The sequence below is a fragment of the Carlito syrichta genome, unplaced genomic scaffold, assembly GCF_000164805.1.
Source record: "Carlito syrichta isolate Samal-C Ts95f unplaced genomic scaffold, Tarsius_syrichta-2.0.1 Scaffold306319, whole genome shotgun sequence".
In the NCBI taxonomy this organism is placed as follows: Eukaryota; Metazoa; Chordata; class Mammalia; order Primates; family Tarsiidae; genus Carlito; species Carlito syrichta.
In genome coordinates, this window is record NW_007250415.1 from 361858 (window position 1) to 384551 (window position 22694).

Here is a 22694-nt window from a genome sequence, read left to right on the forward strand (position 1 = left end):
ACTCAGTGGCTCAAAACACAGGCTTTGACATCACCCATTTTAAGTCCTGGGCTCAAATTCCATCCCTGACACTTACTAGCTAGATGACCACTGGTAACGAAGCATCAGTTTTCTTTCTGACAAATGGAATAACCACACCTTCCTCAGTATTTCAAGGACATAGTGTGACAACTGTTTAATAAAACATCCAAGCATTATTAATAGCTTTAAAAGTCTCTACAATAGGCACTATTATTTTTATGCATAAGCAACTAAATAAATGCTACCAAAACCCTAAAAGCCCTAGCCTTGGCCTGTATACTTTTAGCCTATTTTAAGCTGCCCCAAGCTGAGAGCCTTGCTCGCTTGACACACTCAGGCTAGGGTAAAACACCCTCTTCCCTTCTGCAGCTGAAGGCACCCTGACTCCCACCACACTCTGCTGGCTTGATCCAATCAGATAAGCCCCCAAGGCAAGGCAGGGGCCAGAACCATCCAGGGGAGGTAGGAGGGTGGCGTCTGGGGCAGACTCACCAAGGCAGGGTAGGAGGGGTAGCCTCGGCACTTGGCCCACACCAGCTCCAGGGGCTCCAGGTCTCCGCGGTCTTCAAAGGGCATCAGGAGGCTTCTGCCTGGGGGTGGGGGAGGGGAGGAGACAGTGCCCAAAGGGGACTTGGAATGGTGCCCAGAAGGCCTGCCTGTGGCCTCCATCTGAATGGGGCAGCCCAGAAATGAGTCCGTAACATCCCCACCACCCTTCCTTTTCTCTACCCTTTCCTAAGGAGATGTTCTTAGCCTGTATCAGGAGTCGGCAAACTGTAAATGGTTTAGCTTTCAGGGTAACATGGTCTGCTGCAACTATTTAACTCTGCTGCTATAGCATGAAAGCAGTTACACACAAATCTATAAATAAATGAGTGTGGCTATGACCCAATAAAACCTTATTTTCTGGATACTGAAATTTGAATTTCATGTAATTTTTACATATTATGAAATATCATTCTTCTTTTGATTTTCTTTTTAGACATTTACAAGTATAAAAACCATTCTTAGCTCATGGGCCAAACAAAAACAGGCAGCAGGCCATAGTTTACCGACCTCTGAACTAGAATCCTAAGATGTCTTTCCCTGGAAAAATGTAACTGCTTCATCCCCAGGACCTCAGGGAGAAGGTTCACATCCCAGCTTGGGAAATGCCATATACTGGTCTTTGGACCTCCCGAGTGGGGAGTCCTCATGACGGAGGCTTCATGGAGAAAGATGCTTGAAAGGACACCCCAGTAGAACCACTTGCTAAGTGAGTTCTTTCCTGACAGGGCCACACCTTGCCATCTACGTCCCTGGATGCACAGCACTCAGCAGAGCCAAGCAGGTCTGCAAGGCTTTCATATGCCTGCTTTTGACAGGACCTTATTCTGGGTGTCCTCCGGGGCATGCATCACATCTCATCTTACTTTGTCCTACACTCAGTGCACTAGCACATGTGAATGGGTGCTTTATAGATGCTTCTGAACACACAGAAGAACCTCTCTTTTCCTTCCCACATCTCTAAACTGGAAAGGGGAGGTGACCACACTCTACCAAGGAAAAGGTCAAAATCTAACAAAGCGGAAACTATATTTCTAATGAAAAATAGTATATAAAGTTTCTACAATAGGCACTATTAGATGTATTAAAAAAAATAAGGTACCATTTTGTATCTACTGAGTCAACAGCAATAATTTTTAAAAAGATAAAATTCAATACTAAAGAGGCAGACTGAGTGGAAACTGGTGCAATCATATACTGCTGATGAAATTGCAGACCAATCCAATCCTCACGGAACGTAATTTGGCAGTATGTCTCAAGAGCCATTAAGAAAAATTTGAACCACTTGTTCCAGTAAATTCCTTCCCTGGTAATTTGTTCTAAGAAAAGTAACTTTAAAATGAATAGAAGGATTTTTGAACAAAAATATGGGTTCACTAAATTATGTATAATGTTAAAAGTTGTAAACAACCCAACTGCCTAGTAGAATGGTTAAATAAATTATACTACATTGATTGTTAGATAGATTGTTCTAATAATATGAGATATATAAAGATTATGTGTCAACATGAAAAAAGTATGAGATAACACTGAGAAAAGTAAAATACAAAAGTACATGTGTTTTGGATTAGCATTTTGTTAAGAATGTGCCTAAAATAAACAGAAGGCAACACAGAAAAATGAAGACAATTGTGTTACAGTGATGGAACTATGGGAGGCCAATTTCCTTTAGCATCATTTTAATAAGTATGCAATTTTTAAAGTAAGAATAAAATGTCACCAGAAGCACAAAGTATGCCAATCCACTCCTGGTTTTGTGTAAGATGCTGTACAAATTCATCTGGACATGAGCCCTGCCTTCTGGGCATTGACAGTTACAGAAAGCAATGAAACACACAGACATGCATTCATCAACACACATACGAGAAAGAAACTGATGCTAAGGGAAAACAAAGCAGCTGGGAAAAGAAAAGGGGAAGAGAAGTCCTGTAGCCTTGTGTTAGATAGAAACTTCAAAGACAGGGCATCCATAGAGTGGACACCCCTCCATGGCAGGGATGGACGGGGTGGGCTCAGAAAACAGCCCACTCTGTACCTGCCCCAACTGAGCACCACCCCAGACCTTTCCTCTTGGTCCTACCCTGCCCTTTATTCCCTTGGTCCAAGAAGACAAGGCCCATAAAACTACAGGTTATACATGAGACTCAGTGATACAGGCTATTACTGATTACTCTAGCAAATGCAGACAAGCAATACCCACCAAAATTACAAACACACACTTCTTTCAATTCAGCGATTCCACTTCTATAGATATAGAATGATCTATGCACAAGGTTGCTTACTGTAGCACTGATTTAATAAATAAGTGAAAACAATCTAAATGTCCATTTTTAGAGGGCTGACTAAGCAAATGATGGCACTCCTATATAACGAGACACTAGGCAACCAACAGAACAATCTCCAGAAAATGTTAACTGGAAAAAAGGAATGGTTTAGAGGAACATGTGCATATTAGGCTTCTCTACTCACTCTCTTAAATATGCATGTATGTTTTGGCTTGTATATATATGGATTACCTCTGGAAAGACATAAAAGAAACTGCTAACAGTGGGTATTCCAGGAAGGGGAGTGCTGGCTTTCATTATATACCCTTTGTACCGTTTTTATTTTTATTACCATGGGTATGTATAGCCTATGCCAATTTAGGATGAATTTGAAAAATAAAAAGTACAAATAGCCTAGGAATGAGGGCCATCTCCCTGCCCAGGGCCTCGAAGGCCTTGCCGCCTCAGCTCAGTCTGGACACCACTCCTCACCTGAGCCACTGTAGTCAGAGTCTCCATTCACACCTTCCAGAAAGGGCACTCGAGACAGGGCTGGCTTCCCACGGCTGCGTTTAGGGGGGGTCAGATCGCTGCACACAGACCAAGGAAAGAGGGGTGAAATGAGCAATTTCAGTAATGAACATGCCCACGCCCCTTCTCCTTTTTCTCACAGAAGCAGAGCTGCAGAAACTTTCAGGGAGGATGGTTTCTTACCTTCCCCTAAAAACTAACAATAACCCATGACACATTTTTGACTAAAAAGTTCTCACGTGGCTTTGAGGAACAATTTCACCCGCATGGAAGGACCAAATCTGGAAGGAGATGCCCATTTCCCTGCCCAGGAACTGTGGACTTCATCTGGAGGAAAGGTCACCCCAGTCACTTGTCAATCCTTCCAGAGTCCAAGTAGACTTATCAAGAGGAGGGGCCATCTCACATCTGCCCAGAATTCTTTACTCTGTCACATTGCTTCTTCTTTAGAAACCAATTTATTTTTGAGATACAAAAATTTGCCTCTTTCCCAAATTTTCTACAATGGGCATGTCATACATCCTTAATTAGAAAAGACATTTTTAAATTGGAAAAAAAAAAACCCTACATCTCACTTCCAAATGGTTTATGTGTGAAGTTTTTCTTGGATAGAGAGAGGTGGATTTTTTTTAACTAGAAAGTAGACCAATTTATTTTTTCATGGCTACAGCAAACAAATTAAAAAACATATATAAATATATCAACAACTAGAAAGCAGTAGGCAAAAATGAGAAAAGCAATACCAGAGAAATGGTATAACTGAGGCTCACCCAGGCATTTGTATTTTTAAATAGCTCCCCATGCAATTCTAATGTACAACCACACTTGGGAGCCTCTGGGCAAAAATGTGGCTAGGGCTTTTTTCCATACAAACTTTAATAAATATTACTGCTATGTAATTTTTTCAACTAAAAAATACTTAAAAGATAGGTCAACAATCTGCAGAAAAGTAGAAATGCTTGAGAAACCCTTAGTGGGATAAGAAGCAACTAGAGGTAGGACTGGCTGGAGAGTAGGGTACTCCTGTTTTACTGAGTCAGAACTGACTTTACAATAACCCCATACTGAGAAAACTTTGCTGAACCAAAACCCAATGAATCATAATCCTTCAGTAACCAGTAGTTAAGTTGGTAGTTTTTCTTCTAGTCAAAATTAGAAGCTGTTTGAGGAAAAAAACCAAAAAATATTCAGTTCACATTTAGGATTCAGTTCCCACTTACCTATAAAAAAATCTGTCAACAGGACTAAAGACTCTGAGGTCTTATACAAAACGTACTGTGCCAGTAATTTTATTAGGAAAGTCTCTCAATGTTCACATCATGAATCTGGGGAGACATCTTCAAAATAACAGAAGAGTACAGCAAAGTGGTTAAGAAATTAAACTCTGGAGCCAGTCTATCTGGGTTCAAACCGCTCTCCTCATGATTTCTGCAACCTTGAACAAGTTATTTAACATCTCTGAGGCTTGTGTTCCCTATGTGTTATTGTGAGGATTAGTGCATGTGCTCAATAAATGGCAGGTGTTATCATCATATGAAGGGCAATAAAATTTAACGTCTTACTGAAAGTATTACAAACTACTAATGTTCTGAGAATGAGCTCAATAAAGTAGGATGAAATACCAAAACTATCTAGTAAGTGACCACTAAAGATAAAACAATAAAAAAAAAAAAAGAAATACCAAAACTACATCTGTGTATTCCTGATTTGCAGAATATGAGTTCTGAGAATGAGCTCAATAAAGTAGGATGAAATACCAAAACTATCTAGTAAATGACCACTGAAGATAAAACAATAAAAAATAAAAAGAAATATCAAAACTAGGTCTGTGTATTCCTGATTTGCACAAAAAAGCACAACTAACTCAACCATTGTCTACATTGCAGCTCGCTCTCCAAGTTACCCAGGCCTAAAGCAGACAACCCAAGCTATAAGTATCTTGTTTACTGGTTTTAACATTCATCTCCCCTTCTAGAAGATGAGCGCCATGAGAACGGACACCTTAGTGCTCAGAACAGTGTCTGGCATGCAGTAGGTGGTAAATGATCAATAGCTGAATGAGTGATCTATGGAAAGCGGGTATGGCCCCAACCTGTTCAGAAAATCATCAGAAAAGATAAACCAAGGGGCAGGTGAGGAAGGGGGGTTAGGGGATGGGTTAGGGATCAGTTCTTTCTATTTCTGGGATTATATAATTCCAGTTTAATAAATAAGATCTTCCTTTAGGTACTTACTACTACAGTGAAGGGGAAGAAAAGACAGAAAAAGAAAAAATCCTGCAGTTGCAGCCCTTGAATTTCCTATTTTAAACCCTGAAATTCCACTGAGAACCACTAAATTGAAGAGGAAATGCCTTCCAAGGGCATTGTTCCTACATCAAGAGGGGCCCCAGAGAAATCAATGGCCTTGGACTGGAGTTCTGCAAAAGGCAAACACACCACCTGAGTCAGTAAGTTAACCAACCACACTTGCTTCTTATGGCTCACAGCTGGGAAAAGTGCCCTTCACAGCAGAAGAGACCAACACACCTTCCACCTTTAGTCAAGGGCTAGAAGGAGATAGTTTGATGACCCCACTCCCACCCTAACCTTAATGTATTGGGCTTCCAGACACCTCATCTTTTTCAACCTGGGATCAGGCTAGAAGTATTTTGTAAGATTCTGAAAACTCTCTTGCTCTCTCTTCCTTGTGCCTGGTAACTGTTTTTCCCATCTATTCTCCCTGTGTCTCTGGATACTGCAGCAGGGAGGGAGAAAGCTAGGACAACTTTGAGGTTTGCTAGGGAGGAAAAGCTTAAAAAATAACACCACAGCAGGGAATCAGTCCAGGGCCAAGGGGTGGCTGAGAAACCCCCCCCCCCCCCCCCCCTAACCCCACCAGGAGGCTCACAGCCTGGGGAAAGAAAGTGTGAGAGAACACCCACCCAACCTGCCTTGGAAGTGTTTCAAACACAGAGTCTTTTGGTGTTATGCTGGGAACTTTTCTTCACTACTCTAAACCTAGAATCCATTCAGCAGCCTTGTAGTGGGGCCACGATGTCAGCCTTCAGGACAAGTCACTTTTCCTTTGTGGCATTGAGGGTTTCTCACTTCCAAGTCTCACTCTCTCTGGTGTCTTGCAGAACACAGAACACAGAGCAGGGGCACATGCACTCTTGGACTTGGAAGAAACTTTAAGGTTCTGTCCTGGTCTCAGAAATTCTCTCTTCAGGTAAAAGAACGGAAAAAGAAACCCATCCCTTTTCAGCTCAAGGATGGTAGAAGAACTGAGGTCTTTGGTTGAATAAAAGACAATTTCACACTTCCTACCTGCTCATCTCTTTCTCTTTTTTTGTAGAGACAGGGTCTCACTATGTTGTCCAGGTTGGTCTTAAACTTCTGGCCTCAAGCAATCCTCCTGCCTCAGCCTCCCAAAGTGCTGGGATTACAGGCATGAGTCACCATGCCCAGCTAGCCTACTGGTTCATTTCTTATTCTCACACTACATGTCTACAAAGAGGCCACCGCTATGATGCCTCAAAAAGCAAAGGGCAAAATCATGTCTGTCACAAGCTGATTATCTAAGCATGTGTGTGGGAGCTGCAGGGGATATTGGTTTAAATGTTAATTTCACTGGGCCAACAGGATATTCAGCTCTCCCCACTCAGGAGCCCAAATCCAGCCCCACAAACCTTATAAAGCATCAGTACCACTCCACCCCTTCTAGTCCCCTCTTAAACCTGAGAGTCAAGGGTCACCCTGTCTCCTAGGCGTTCCCAGAATTACAGACCAGAGGCCTCAGGAAATTGGGGTGGAGAAGAAACAGATAAGCAGGAAGAAGTTCAATATGCCACTGAAGACAGAACAAAGAAAAACAGGTAGCAAAGCTGCTGACAAAACTTCGGGGACAAGTGCTCTTACCTGCAAGCTTCAAATGCCAGGCCACCACTGAGACCCAAGCTACATTCCGAGTCAGACCCGCTTTCGGTGTGTTTTCCAAAGCCGTTGGTCATGCCTGCCAAGGACACAAAGAGTAAGCCTGAGTGCAGAGACCCCCTTCCCCTGACACATGCTGCAGTGTGAGGCAGCTGCCTTGGGAGGGCTCAGTGGGAAGTGAAGAGGATGGCTGTTCTTCCCCTGTGAGAAATGGGTCTAGAGTGGTAGAGAGAACCTGACAAAGACAAAGGTTTGGGGAGATATATTTTTGGCTGGGGCAAGAAGCAGACACTACATTTCCTTCCCATTCTGTTTTTACTTTAAGGAAAACAGCACACAGCTTACTCAGCTACCGTCATTTGGCTACAAGGGGGAATACTAAGACATTCCCACTCTGGCTAGCTCACAGTCCCTGGATCTGCTTCTAATTTCAAACTCCAATTATCAGGGAGTCTTTTCTGCTTCTCAAGGAGCCCACCTGTCTGGCCTCTTCAGATAAACACACAACCTATCCATCAAACAGCTGGCAACGACTAGTTTCATTCTTCAGGGATGGTGTTAAGAGAAGCTGGGGAAGGATAAGGGTTCTATGTCAACCACACCCTGAGATATCTAGCAGGACTAGTCAGAGTTCAGGATAGGGGAACTTTTTAGCAGAATTAAATAAAGTAGCCCAGAACTTCCTGGGATGGGGAGTCAGAACTCCAGGTTCTAGCCTGGGCTCTGAAACACAGGTCCCTTTGCCTTTTCTTTGAGCTCTCTTGGCCTCACCTTTTTTGAAAATAATACCTTCTTACTTGTCGAGGATGCTATTCAGTATGAATGAGAGGTCTATTTACAGCAGGGAGCCCTTCAGAGAGAAATGAAGACTGGTTATCTCAGGGATATGATCTTGCCGTGAAGGCTTCCATTCTCCGCTCTATCCAATTTCTAACCACACTCCAGAGACCTAGCACTTTGGCAGCTAAGCCAAGAGGGGTGTGGAGATGGACTAGGCACCTGATTTGAGAGCTGTAAGTTATAAACACCTTAGCCAGAAAACTGTGAGGCAAGTCACACCTGTAAGAGCAGGTATCTGAGCCAAGTTGTCTATACTGACACAGCTCTGCCTCTAACATTGTAATCTCAATTGAAATCACTGAAACCAGCTGTGTCTTAAGTGTCTCACCTCTAAAGGATCAACACCTGTTTTTGTGAGATTCGACTAAGGTTGTGTAGAGCTATTCCTGGGTGCCAGGCAGCTGGAATGGTGTGAGAGGACCAGATTCTAGCAGTATCCCCAAGCAATGGGCCCTTTCAGGCTGGATGGGCCTGATGTACAAAACTCCCAGTAGCGGGAGCTTTTATTTTTAGTGTAGTGTTCTCAGTGCTGTACAGCTAAACCAAATACAGCTGAGAGGATGACAATAATAACTGCCACCATCTACTGCTATGTATCAAGTGCTTTATATAGGTTATTTCCAATTCTTAAGAGGCCTGCAAGGTAGGTATCAGAAGCCACATACTAGAAATAAGGAAACAGGCTCAGAGAGGTTAAATAATTTCCTCCAGGCTACACAGCTGGTAAAAAGCATGGGGACTTGAACTCAGGTATGCCTGACTCTAGGTCTCAAGCTCTTGTCTCTATACCAACCTGCTACCCTAACATAGGAAAGCTTGGGTTGGATGGAAAGGTACTGGTGAAAACAAAATGTCAGGCAGGAAGAAAGAAAAACAATTGCTGGCCACACAGTCCAAAGCCACCACATAAAAGGACACAAGGGACAAAAACAGCAAAAGCCAATAGCAGCACCTCCCTGCCAAGCAAGCCAGCCTTTACTACCCCACCAGGACTTAACACTCTGACGTTCATCTCACCCATTTAGTCTCAGGAAGCCCCTCTCCAATTTGCCCCTAATAGAGACTGTCCTGCTCTATGTTCCCACACACCTGGGCCTGAGCCTGAGCCCTATCTACTCCTTTCCTTCCTGTCCTCATCTCTCAGGGCCTGCTCAGCCCAGCTCCTTCAGCTCAAATTCCTGGAACATCCCTGGCAGTGCCACCTTACCTGACACATAACCACACACTGCTCAGCACTGTGATTTCCCTGCACTCTGGGAGACCTGACTTCCCCACTGGATTGTGAACTCTTCAAGAGCTGGAACTGAGGCTGACCTATTATAGCCCCCACCCAGTGACCTCATGCTGGATGTGCATAAAGAATTCTTGAGTGATTGAGCCCCATTACCTGCCTCTGGGACCTCATCTCCTACCACTACCCCACTCCATCCCCAGCCCCCTCTGCTGCAGCCACACTGGTCCCTTGCTATTCCTCAGACATGCAGGCATGTTCCTACCTCCAGGGCCTATGCATTTACTAGTCTATCTTTTTGGAATGTTCTTCCTCTACATAAATAGCTCATACCTTCAATTCTTTCAAACTTTTTTTTTTTTTGAGTTGGAGTCTCACCATCGCCCAGGCTGGAGTGTACTGGCACTCTCATGGTCACCCCAGTGTCGACCTGCTGGGCTCTGGTTATCCTGCCACCTCAGTCTTCTCTTTCAGACTTTTATTCAAATATCTCGTCAGCAGACCACCCTGGCCACCCTCTCTAATACCATGCTAGTATTCCCTACCTCCCTTCTCTGCTTGGCTTTTCTCCAAAATATCTAATACAAGATACTATTTATTTATTTTGAGTCGGGGGTCTCACTCTGTCACCCAGGCTGGAGTAGTGGCACCATCAATCACAGCTCACCGCAGCCTTGAACTCCTGGACTCAAGCAATTCTCCTGCCTCAGCCTCCTGGACAGCTGGAACTATAGGCATGTACCACCAAGCCAGGCTAATTTTTTAATTTCTTGTACAGACAAGGTCTCACTATGTTGCCCAGGTTGGTCTTGAACTCCTGAGCTTAAGCGATCCTCCCTCTTTGGCCTCCCAAAGTACTTGGATAACAGTCATGAGCCACCATGCCTAGCCAAGATACAATTTATTCATTTGCTTTAAATGCATTTCCCCACAAAAGAGGATTTTTTTTTTGTCTGTTTTATTCATTGTTTTTTCTCCCAGTGCCAAGAATAGTGCCTGATATAAATATGTGATGAATGAACTGAAAGGAAGGCGGGAATCATTTTACCTTACACAACACTGCATCGCCCTAAGGGCCAAAGAGAGCCCCAGACACAATCTGGACCTCTGGAAATACTTGCTCAAAGCCTGTTTCCCCAGGCCACTCCTCATTTGCCAGCCCTAACTGTCAGCTATGGAGCCCTCAATGCTACTAGTGGTGTCCACAGGGGCCATCAGGGAGATGGCCAATTGGGGTAGGTGCTGGCTGGCAAGGCAAAGCAGAAAAGCAGATGAGAAGTAGCGAGAGAAGTCACAGGCAGGGTCACCTGTCTCTTCCTCCTGCTGGGGGGACCTCTCCCCTTCGCTCTCACTACCGCTTCTGCTCCTTGGCCGCTTCCGGGAGTGGCACTCATCCTCGATGCTGGCTGGAGAGGAAGGGGAGCCTGCCACACCATGGTCCTCGCCATTTTCCAGAGCCCTGTCTGGGCTCCTCTGCAGCTTAACCCCATTCTTGGCCTTCTTGAAGAGGACTGACGTGCGGCGGCCCACACCACTAACTGGGGCACCAGCAGGGGTGTCAGGGGCCATGAGGGACAGTCTGTTGATGCCATTGTCACTGAGCAGGCGTTGCAAGGGCTCAGTCCCTAGTTGCAGAGGTGATTTTTCCAAGAACTCATCTTCTTCCACCTTTCTGGGCTTTAGGAACCGGCTTGGAGGTTTGCTATCATTAATGGGTTTCAGAGTGGGGGGATCCGGGGAGGATTCTTGCTCAGACAAGGAAGGTGCAGGTCCAGTGGGCTCCAGGGTTGGCGGGGGAGGCAGTTTGGAATCATCTGTTAGAAAAAAAGAGAACCTGCTTGAACATTTTAGAAAGAGTCTACCCCTATAAGCCAGATACTGACACTGATAACCAAGGACCAAAAGTATGGACTATTATAAGACTTGAGACACATCCCAGGTCTTAGATCTGAGGCAAAGAGAAAGGAAGACTAAGTTTTACCTACACTAGTAGTTCTCAACCCTGGTTACGTATGAGAATCACCTAGGAAGTTTCTTAACCATTCCAGACCAACTGAAACCAAGTCTCTAAAGATGGAGAATTATTTGCTTAAAAATGCTAACTAAGTGAGTCTAATGAAGTGAGGGCCACAAACCATTGTTCTATACCTGAGAAAGCCACTTGCTTTACAATTCTCATTGGACTCAGTGTTTTCTCATCTATCCATCAATTTTGTTTCACATCACCCAAGTGAGAACAAGTACAGCAAGCAGAAAGAATACATTTACAGATGTGAAAAACTGAGACCAAGTAAGTTACATCAGGGGTTCCCAAACATGTCTGCTTACCTACCAACCACCTTGAAATTTTTAAAAATTGATACTTCTAAGACAAAGCCCAGACTTCCCTAACTGAATTTCTGGGATGTAAGGCTGAGGGTTGTTTTTTTCAATCCTCTGAGTGATGCTATTGTAGCTGGTCCACTGGGCATGACTCTGCATTGCTAGAGCCCAAGAGTAGGGATACAAGTGGCATGCAGACTGCCACATGGGGACTCGAGAAGTCACAAAAGACCAAAGCCCTCTGATGCCAAATGTGACCTCTCAGTCATGTCCTCATTCTCCACCAACCTAAATAAAATGGGCTATTACCTGCAGTTTGGGTCTCTACCCACCAAAGATAAATCCCAACATTTTGGACTGTATTGGTGATAAGCCCTCCCCAAGCTGTAGACTCGGATCCAAGGGCAGGTATGAGGGATATATTTCTGTCCCCAGTGAAGGGAAAGAACAGGAAGTAGCTCAGCTTATAAGGCTCCTGGGCTGTGAGAACTGCTTCTCCAGCTGTCTTTTATAGTCGAGCCTCTCTGCTTGGGTTGGATCTGGAGACTCAGCCAGCTGGGTCAAAATCATGAGGTAGCTCAAGAGCCCAGGATCCTTCCTTTTCTGCTATCTTTCCACACCCCAACTTAACCTGCTCTAAGAGCCTCTCTACATGATATAAGGTAGGCTGATATTTAACTGGTACATATAACACAGCTACATCAGTTGCAAAACACTGACATACTTCTTAATTGGCTAGTAAACAGCTGCTGGGCTCCAACACCTGAAAAGTCCCTGAACCTCCCGAAAATCCAGCAACTAAATATCCACATCAGAGGCCCGGTCCCTAGGAGTCTGCTCCAATACAACTGCCAACATCTACTCTGATGGATAAATTTTGGTCTCTACTGATCGTTAAATATTTTGACTACCATCCCTGCGTATACATGGAAGTGTGAACCTTCCACAACCTTCTGCTTGCCCAGAGGGTCAGATCTAAACTCAGGGAAGGATACTTCCACCATGAGATTTCAGCTCAACCTTTGTCCTCCCCCACTGCCCCAGCCCCCTGCCTATCTGTGACTATCTCTCACCTCTGTCCCCATCGTCTTCTGGCTCCTCCTGCAGGGCCTGCTCCAGCACAGCTGCATCCCCCCGGGGCCCTGTTGGTAGCTCCCCATTGGACACTGTCTTATTCAGTGATGGTGACTGTGGTGGTGGCGGCTGTGCCAGCTTCTGCCGAAGGGCGTTGATTTCCCGGCGTAGCAGGCGGACACGGCGGGTACGGGCCCCGCTGGACCGCATGGCACTCACCAGGTCCAGTTTCTCCAGCAGCTCCTTCAGCTGCACCTCTGGGGACAAATGGGCCCGGTTCTCTGGGATGAGGATGTTGTCCACTGCCAGGGAGAAGGGAGGACAGAAGGGGCTGAAGGACCTGCCCAGCGTAGGGCAAGGGGAAAGGGCCGAATCCTTTGGATGCAAAATACTCTCCTAGAATGCCTGGGCCAGCAGCTTCCAGTAGTATCAGTGTGGGCCTTGGCCCTGCAATACCACTACCCGGAAGGCAGTCATGAGGACAAGGTCAGAATCTGGGAAACATCTGCAAGAAGCAGTTCACAGTCACGATTATGGGCTCTGTGGAGCAGGTATGAGGCAGCTTGACAATCCCCCCAGCCTGAGTGACTGTTTGGCTGCTGCCATTGAGAAGCAGAGAGCAGGGGCACGCAAGAGTGTGGGGCTCAGTGGAAATTCTGTTTTTCTGGTTCTTCACCTGCACTCTTCTGAATGAGCCAGACCCACACCAGCACTGCACTCTCCATGCCCCAAGCTCCAATGCCAAACAGAGGGGATTCAGGAGAAGAAGACTCCTGTGAGACTTCAGCTTTTCAAACAGATAGCTAGTACCTGATTCCTCTTTTCTACGAACAAGAAGTGTTCAGTGCATTAGTTAATCTTTAACCCTTGAAACTATTCCAACGACAAGCAGATACACCTCAGTCTATGCCTACCCCCAGCTTTGCTCCTGGAGTCTATCCTATAGACCAGAGGCCCCCCCTGATTCTTGACTCTGTTCCTGAGCCTCCTCCTGGCCCCTCTCTTCCCTCCCCATCCAGGCTTCTCACCGTCTTCCCAGGAGAAGCGGTAAAAGTCTTCCAATTTGGGTGACTCGGGAAGGTGGGTGCCCCTCTCGGGGTCATAGCCGATGTTCTCTGCCTGCCGCCGGGCATGCCGTAGAATGGCCCCTCCCAGGTCTCGCAGGCGGACAGCTGCTCGGTGGAAAATTGTGTCTTTAGCATTATACTTCATGCAGTTGGTAACTATAAGGTTAAAGTCCTCCTCAAACTCCTCCAAGGTGTGGTACAGGTGGGACTCCAGCTTCCGCCTCATAGTAGAAAAATCCATTGGCTTGGATATGAATTCCAGGTAATCTGGAACCTAAACATATAAAACCTGTACAATTACAACAACCATTTACTAGCCAAACAGGCACACCCTTCACCAGTACTCTTGGTCTCCCCGTTTTCAGATTTGGCCACATCAGGTTCACTTTGAGCACCAGGGGCCTGGTCCACCCTGGTCTGCTGACCCCTTGTCATAGGCAACTCTGGGCAAGACCCCTTGCCAGATCCACTCCACAAGCCCTGATTTTGTATGCCAAGCCCCTCCTGGCCTACTCAGACCCTGTTCCAGTTCAGAAAGGGTTTACTGCTTGGGAAGTGGGGGGAACTTGCCTCACTCAAGTTGACTGGTTCAGCAAAGATGTGCGCAGGATCCTTCTCCTGGAGCAGGTCTAGTGTAGTCCTCAGTAGAACATTGAATGGCATCAGCTCCAGCTCCATGGCTGCCTGCTGGACCTTGACCTGAAGGGAAGGTGGAGAGAGATCATAATATCCCCTGCAAAAAGGCACTCAAATTTTCTGATAACTTGACTTCTATTGATCATGTAAAACAAATTTTCACAGGATATTAAGCTGACCATCATATGGGAAATTACCACCCAAGCCTCAGTCCAGGAATAATGATATCAACACCTACCATTTTATGAATGTTTCCTATGTATCAAGGACCATATGAAAACTTATAGAAATAACAATAATTATTATACAATTATAATAATTAACACTTTTATAGACCTCACTAAGTGCCAGGTAACGTTCTAAGCATTTTATGTCATATAAATAAGTATATGGGGCAGGAACAGACGAGGTATTTTACAAAGAGAAAACCAAGGCACAGAAAGACTAAGCAACTGGCCTAGTCACATAGCTTATAAGGGGTAGAGTTGGGATTCAGTCCCTTGCAGTCTGGCTCTAGAGGAGTGCTCCTGATTATTATGCAACACTGCCTCTCTACTTGTATTACCTCAATTAATCATTACAATAATCCTGAAGGAGAAATTATCACAATTTTACAAACATGGAGTCTGAGGTTTAGAGAGTATGATGAAAGTCATTAACCTAAGGTCATCTGGCTAGAAAAGAACAGGATGTAAACCCAGGTCTGACTTAGTCCAGATGTGCCTTGATGATGTAAAATGTGCCTTGAATCAGAATTTCCCATGCAGTGTGCTGAGATAGTGATCTCATTAGCCCTTAGAGCATCTGGATCAGCCTGGGTTGACCAAGGCCTCCAGGCTTATTCCTCAAATGGCAAGCAGCCTCATATACATTTGTATATTTTTTGTATGCTGTAGAAATGTTATTTTCTATATGTGCCCTAATATGAAGAGGTTGGGAAGCCACAAATTAGACTATGAAAAGTTCCTGTCTCTTGGCTATATTAAAATAGGCCTGCCTGCTTCCCCAGGACCAGAGCCTCCTCCTCTCTCTTATTTCTCTAAACCAGAGGTGGAAAGAAAAGTTCAGCTATGAGACCAAGCCTGGGATCACACATAGTTTGAATCCATGAAGGTCCCGAGATGTCCTCCATGGCCAACCATGGCAAGTATGGCATGAGTTGCCCAGGCTTCAAGGTGGAAACTCAGACTAATGACCTGCTAGAGCAGAGTTTGTGCTAGGGCTGAGCAGTGAAGTAGGGTTTGGAGAAAGAAAGAATGGAGTATCTTTTTTTTTGATAGAGTCTCACTCTATCATCCAGGCTGAAGTACAGTGGCATGATCAAGGCTCACTGCAGCCTCAAGTTCCTGGGTTCAAGCAATAGGCCCTCCTTAGACCCCTGAGCATCTGGGACTACAGGCACACACCAGCACAATTTTTAAATTTTCTGTAGCGATAAGGTCTTGCTATGTTGCCCAGGCTGGTTTCAAACTCCTGGCTCAAGCAATCCTCCCGCCTTGGCCTTCTAAAGTGCTGGGATTACAGGTGTTAGCCACTGCACCCAGTTAGGAACATCTTTAATGCAGGCCTCTGAAGCATGTAATAGCTGCTATTCCTAAACCAGAGAATAGCTTTGGCTTGTCATCCATTCAATTAATAGTATTTGCTCTCTGTCACATGCAGTAGACACTTCAGGGAAGCAAAGAATACCAATAATGATAATAATGATAGCAGTTGATACTTCTATATCTCTTACTGTGTGTGTTCTGAGCTTTATAACTATACTAAGTCATCTAATTCTCACAACAGCCTCACGATGCAGGCTTTATTATTACCCCCATTATTACAGGTGAGAAAGCTGAGGTATTAAGAAATTAAGCAAGTTGCTTAATGTCACACAGGTGGTGAGTAGCAGAGCCAGGCAGTCTGGTGCCTCATGTTCCTAAACCACTACGCTACCTATCTTAACATTTTCCATGCTCAGAGGCTTAGAATCTCCTTAAACAAATAACTGAAAAATTCATATGATTCAAGACCACAGGTAAATACTACCCTCAGACAGAGGCTCCCAGGCCAGAGGCTCCTAACTGGTGATGTCTATTAGAATGGCCTGAGAAGATTTTCAAAATCTTCAAGAATAGGCTCCCCCTGAGACCCTGAATCAAGCTCCAGTTTTGGGCTCAGGCATATGATATTAAACTTATGTTTGAAGACCTCAGGAGCTGAAACCCAAAATGTAGAAATCATCAGTAGCATCATACGTAACAGAGTAGGCAGACCTTAGAGCCCCCAGTGCTGGGTAGGAAGGGGAGAAAGAAAGCTGGCATTAAGCAGGGTCTTCTGGGTTTCCTAATGCCAGCAAACAATGGGAGAAAGAGATCTCAAATTAGGGCCGTATGGCTAGGGGTTTCTCCTTACCTGCTCCCGCTTGAGCTTCTCTCTCTTCCGAATTAGCTCAATCAGCAGCCGCGCCCGCTCCAAATCATGCCGCAGCTTCTGCCAATATTTCAGCTCTTCCTTCACTGCACTTGTCTTCTCGTCCTGCTCTCGCTACGAGAGGGAAGAGAAGGACAGGCTAGGAACCTCCTTCCTGCCCAAAGTCCTCTCCATATCCAAGCTTCATACAACTTCGACAGGTAAAAGTCCTGTCTGCTTCCTTGATCCACAATCCCAAGGACCCTTCCACTCCTCTCCACCCCATGCCTTCCTCCTGGGCTTCCCTGGTCTTATAACAATGTCTGTTCATTGCAGCACAATAACCATTCCTGGAGTGAGATCTGCTATCCCCTACTCCCAGAGAGCAACTATGGCTCTCAGGCTGGAAAAAAAACAACACAAGGAAATTAATGGATACCTCAGGGATAGAAATAATTTTACCCTAGAGCTTTGACTGGGCTAGAAAACAATGTGAAGTTCTTACTATAAGCTTGAACATACTTTGATAGAACAATAAAAAATCATGATTCCTGCTCTAAAAGAGCTTACAGTTGTAGCTGGTGAAAGGGAGAAATCAGGGTTTGAAGCACAAGGGCATATTAGCATAAAGACAATATAAACTGAACATAAAATGCTGAGAGGATACAAAATAGAGAGAAGATCTGAGTAGGTGAGTAGAAGGCTTCCTAGGGAAGCAATCTCAATGGAGTTTCACATACAGTGATGGACACGGATAAGTCAAGCAGTAAGGAAGGCCTCTTCTGGAATCAAAGGGACCAGAGGGGCAGAAATGTGGAGGAAGAATTAGTGATTCTTTGCTTGGTGAGCAAAATAAGCTAGCCAAAGCAGAGAAACTGGAGAACCACAAAAGCCAAGGAAGATTCAGGATCCAGCTAATAAAATGCTTCAAATGCTAGGCAAAAGAGCTAGACTTGGCCTGCCTGGAGAGGGGAGTATATTCTGGAAAAGGAAGTGGCAGAATAGAAAATGCTATGTAAGTAAGACACTACCAGTTGAAGAGCAAAGAAAAGAATTAGAGGCTAGAGATCACCTAGAAAGCTACTGCTAAGAGTAAGGGAGCACAGTTAAGCAGAGGAGCTGCAGAATGGAGACAAAGGGTCACAAATTGATAAACCTCCCACAACAGCTCAGGAGATGATTAACTGGCCCGTTATAGAGCGTCAAAAGTAACTCCAAGTTAGGGAACTCTTGATATGAGGTCAGGAGGGAAAAAGGTTCCATAATAATGGAAAAATAACTTTACTCAGAGGAAGATAATTTAATTTCCAATGTCTAAGAGAAGCTCTTAGACAGCCCAATGGTCAATCAGGTGAGAATATGAGCAAAGACTTGCTGGGAGGAGGTCGCTGATGTTTTAGAGGCTTCAGGGGAGCAAGTGATCCACAAGTTCAAGGGGAGCCAGATATAGGCTTGTACATCAGGAGTTCAGTTACAAAAGGCAAAAGTGAAGGCTAGCTCATGCCTGTAATCCCAACACTTTGGGAGGCTGAGGTGAGAGGATTGCTTGAGGAGTTCAAGAGCAGCCTGGGCAACACAGCAAGACCTCTCGCTACAAAAAATAAAAAAATTAGCTGGGCATGGTGGTATGCACATCTGTAGTCCCCAGCTACTTGAGAAACTGAGGTGGAAGGATTGCCTGAGCCTAGTAGGTCAAGGCTGCAGTGAGCCACAATTTTGCCATTGTACTCCAGTCTAGGTGACAGTGAGACCCCACCTCAAAAAGAAAAAAAAGGCAAAAGTGAGATCAGACAGAATGCAGAAGGCATCAGAGTCATAAAAGCCTTGCTTCATCTCTGGAGCTGCAGTGTGGGAATAATTAAAAGCAGAAGTTAAAATCAAGCTATTGATAGGGAGAAGGAAATAGGCAGAAAAAATTTTTAAAGAATAAAACAAAAAAAATTTTAAGAAAAAAAAATAAAGGCAGAGCGGGTAAAGAGGGATAGAGAACTAAAGATGTTAAAAATGAAAGGGAAATTTGGAACGGAAAACATTAAACATGCAACTCCCGTTGCTAATGGCTAACAGCCACCACAATTGGACAGGCTGTGTGCTACAATTCAGAGCATAAATTTGTGTATTTACTATGAAACATTTTTTTGGCAGATGGCAGTACAGTGTCTCGAGGAAAGGGCGCCTTTTCCTAATTCATACAAGGTGGCTGTCCTGGCTCTCATTCAGCTTACTTCTTTTTGCTTTCTACCACATCTAGAGGGTTTTCTCCACATATATGGAAAGTTGGGCTTGTTCTCCACTCTCCCTAGAATTTGCTACAAAGTTAAGCCTCTCCCATCCAAGAGGGGCTGTTGTCTGATCTGAAGATCTCTGTAGTGCTGGAGATTGTTTCTGCTATCGACTATCCAGAGCTGTGACCCCTGCAGGCAAAGATCCCAAAGAGGGTTCAGGGAGCAGTGCCAGCCCCTCCCCAACCATTATTATTCCTTTACCTTCACTTTCCACCTCCCTCCACCAGTCTGAAATCACCATTGCACCTACCTGCTCAGCATTTCTTTGGGATTGCAGGTGGGAGTGCAGGCGCCGGATAAGGGGGACACCGTTCCGTGCCTGCCGCTTCAATAGCCAATAGTTGTGAAGTCGCTGCATAAACTGGTTTTTCCTCTGAAAGGAGAGACCACTACAGATCTTGTTCAACCTTTAGCAGAGGCACAGGGGAGTGAAAGACAGGGTCAGTGGGCAGCCCAGATTACAGCCCATGCATCCTATCCAGACCCTGGTTCATTTCTGAACTTTGTAGAGAAAGATAGAATAAAGTAGCCAAATGCCTCACCTCAAAGAAAGGTTTGAAAAGGATAGTAAAGTTCAGCAGCTCAGACTCAGCACAAGGTATTTCACTTGCTTTTCACCTCATGCCTTGTGGTCCTGATCCTCCAAAAGAAACTTCTCCCAGAAACCCTGTTTCCTATGATCCTGGACTTCTTTCTTCCATGTATGGGCTAAGAAACAAGTCTGTGCCCGACACCCCACACTCCTCCTTACAAAAGCAGCAAAAGGGAACAGGAACTTGAGTAAGCTATGGGCAATATGGCCACTATTTCCTGCCTCCTGTGGCTGAGGGTCCCACCAGAACTGGGGGTAGCCCACAACCAACCTGGAAGGAAAACCAGTAGAAGTGCATCAGGCTAGTTCAAATTCTAACCTAGCCATGAGTCAAACCCCTTAGAGTTGTCTGACCTCTGGTTTTTCATTTTAAAATTTCAGAAGCTTAAAGATGTTGCCTAGTTTTGAGCCAAAAAAAAAAAAAAATTGGACCTAAAGGTTTTAAGAGGATGGAAAATCTGAAAACTTAGCTGGCTAACCTACTTAAAAATCTTTTGTTTTGTTTTTTGAATTGGCGCCTCACTCTTGTTTGCCCAGGCTGGAGTGCAGTGGCACGCTCATGGCCACCACAGTCTCGACCTGCTGGACTCAGGCAATTCTTCCATCTCAGCCTTCCAAGTAGCTGGTCCTACAGATGCATGCCACCACGCCCGGCTTAGTTTTTGATGTGCTGTAGAGACAAGGTCTCACCAAGTTGCCCAGATTGTTCTCGAACCCCTAGGCTCAGGCAATCCTCACCTCAGCCTCCCAAAGTGCTGGGATTACAGGCTGAGCCACAGCGCCCGGCCTACTTAAAAATCTTGAGGTCAAGGTTTAGGCCCTGATGGGAGGGAAGGGGTAGGAGAGGAACTAATACAAGCCTACAATTTTTGTCCTCATGTCTGTTCCTCAAGGTGAGTAACATTCCATTACAAAAGATGGAAAGGCAGCTTAGGAACAGAAGCTAAATAACCTGTCAAAGTAACTAATACAGATAATAAGATGGTGAATCTGTGTGAGATCTGAATCTTATATACTCTCTGCTACACCCTGGTGCGGTCCCAGATGGGTATCCACAGGGCAAGCAAGACCTAAGTGCTCCTGCAGTAATTGCTCCGCTTTTTCTCTTTATCTCACTCCACTGAAATGAAGGCAAGTGTGGCTAGGCAAGAAGGTGAAAACTCAGACGGATGGGCATGTTGGGCAAGAGACTGCATATCTAGGCCTTGCTCCTCTCCAGTCATATATTCCTGCCCCAAAGCCAAGCTTATAAAATCAAGGACTAGGCCTTTTCCCAAAGGACAGATCCCCACCATTGCCGAGGCCAAGCACACCTACCCAGATGTAGGTAGCACCCTCCCTCTACAACCTCTTGGCCATGGAGGGTCCCAACAGCATTTGTGCAGGTAGGGAAAAGAACAATAATAAAATAGCAGCAGCAGCAGCCACCATTTATTGAGCGCTTACTATTTGCCAGACACTGTGCTAAGTGCTTTACTTACATGATCTCATTTATTTCTCAAAACTCTGTGGTGAGTTCATTTACAAATAAACAAACTAAAGCTCATAGCCATTAAACAGCTTGCCGAATGTCACACTGGTACTAAGTGACAGAAATGGGTTTCAAATGCAAGTCTATCTGGTTCTGAGCCAGCAAACACACTGGGCCCAGAGAAAGAGACATCTAGAAGGTCATACATAACAAGGCATAACCACCCTATAGAGGGGGACTAAGTATCCACTCATTCACATCAGGAAAGAGTTCCTAGAGCAGCTCTGTGACTAGAAATCATATTCAAAGTTGCTCAAATTGTAACTTGGGCCATGGCTGGCAACAAGAACCTCTCCTTCCTGATCTCACTCTGTGTCCTCTTCCTAGCCTGGCAAGTCTGGTTTCCTATCCATAGCCCTCACACAACTCATTCCCTAGTACCTTCACACCGGTTTCCCTACCCTTTTCATCAAGACAGACGGTAGGAACACAATCTAGTGGCGTCATGAGCTCTACCTTGTGGCCCAGGGTCTGTCACTTCCCACCTGGTTCCAACCCTTAGAACAGAACATGGCATGTAATAAGTGCTCAATAAATATATCATTGCATGAATAAAGGAGTGAACAACTTTACCTCCTGTGGCCGCAGTTTCTTCATCTGGGGGTGTGGGAGAAGGTCAAGGACTACATTAGATGAATAATCTCCAAGATTTCTTCCTGCTCTAACACTGTATACTTTTTAAATGAACATCACCCTTGAGATGAGCCTGCAAAATCTTCCCTGTCTCACTTCTCTGCTAAGCTCCCATTTCTCCAACAGCTCCAGCTACCTCTGTGGTTTAAAAGAAGTACAGTGGTCTCTCTACAGAGACACAGTTACACAGTTACACAGCTGAACCGAGTAATCCTCTTTCTCCTAAATCTAAAGCTTCTCAAGAGGAGCATGTTCTCCATACACCACCACTCCCTTTATACAAAGTCCACATCATACTCAGACAGAGCTTGCTGGACAGCAGATATCCATACTGACCCCTTGAAACAATAGTTCTGTTGGAAAGAGTTGTGCCCCCAACCTCCTCCCCCTGCCACCCTCCCGCCCCCAGGGATTTTGAAAACATGCATGGGAAGTGTTTGAGGTTGTCCCAAAGAACAGGTAATGGGGAAGAGAATGTAACTGGCATTTATAAAGACCAGGGATACTAAACCTCTAGAAACACACGGGACAGTTCTAACAGTAAAGAATTATCCGCCAGGCTCGGTGGCTCAGCCTGTAATCCCGTGCCTTTGGGAGGCTGAGGTGAGTGGATTGCCTGAGCCTGTGGGTTCGCGACCCGCCTGGGCAGGTGAGACCTCATCGCTGCAATAAATCAAAAAAATTAGCAGAGCGTGGTAGCATGGGCCTGTAGTTCCAGCTACTTGGAAGGCTGAGGCGGAAGGATCGCTGGAGACCAGCAGGTCAAGGCTGCAGTGGCCAGGAGTGGCCACTGCACTCCAGTCTGGGCGACAG

The 22694-nt window shown here is 45.2% G+C and overlaps 1 protein-coding gene across 1 annotated transcript in view; it reads right to left on the reverse strand.

Annotated features, from left to right (window-relative positions):
* Positions 1-22694, reverse strand: part of BRPF3 (bromodomain and PHD finger containing 3) — a 33730-nt gene that overhangs the window by 8934 nt on the left and 2102 nt on the right. The window contains exons 2-10 of the mRNA XM_008062998.2: positions 19376-19532; positions 16844-16975; positions 14381-14509; positions 13772-14084; positions 12743-13045; positions 10655-11161; positions 7262-7355; positions 3324-3421; positions 514-611 (exon numbers count right to left, since the gene is read on the reverse strand). Coding sequence (XP_008061189.1) covers positions 514-611; positions 3324-3421; positions 7262-7355; positions 10655-11161; positions 12743-13045; positions 13772-14084; positions 14381-14509; positions 16844-16975; positions 19376-19532 — 1831 coding nt within the window. The remainder of the gene's footprint in view (positions 1-513; positions 612-3323; positions 3422-7261; positions 7356-10654; positions 11162-12742; positions 13046-13771; positions 14085-14380; positions 14510-16843; positions 16976-19375; positions 19533-22694) is intronic.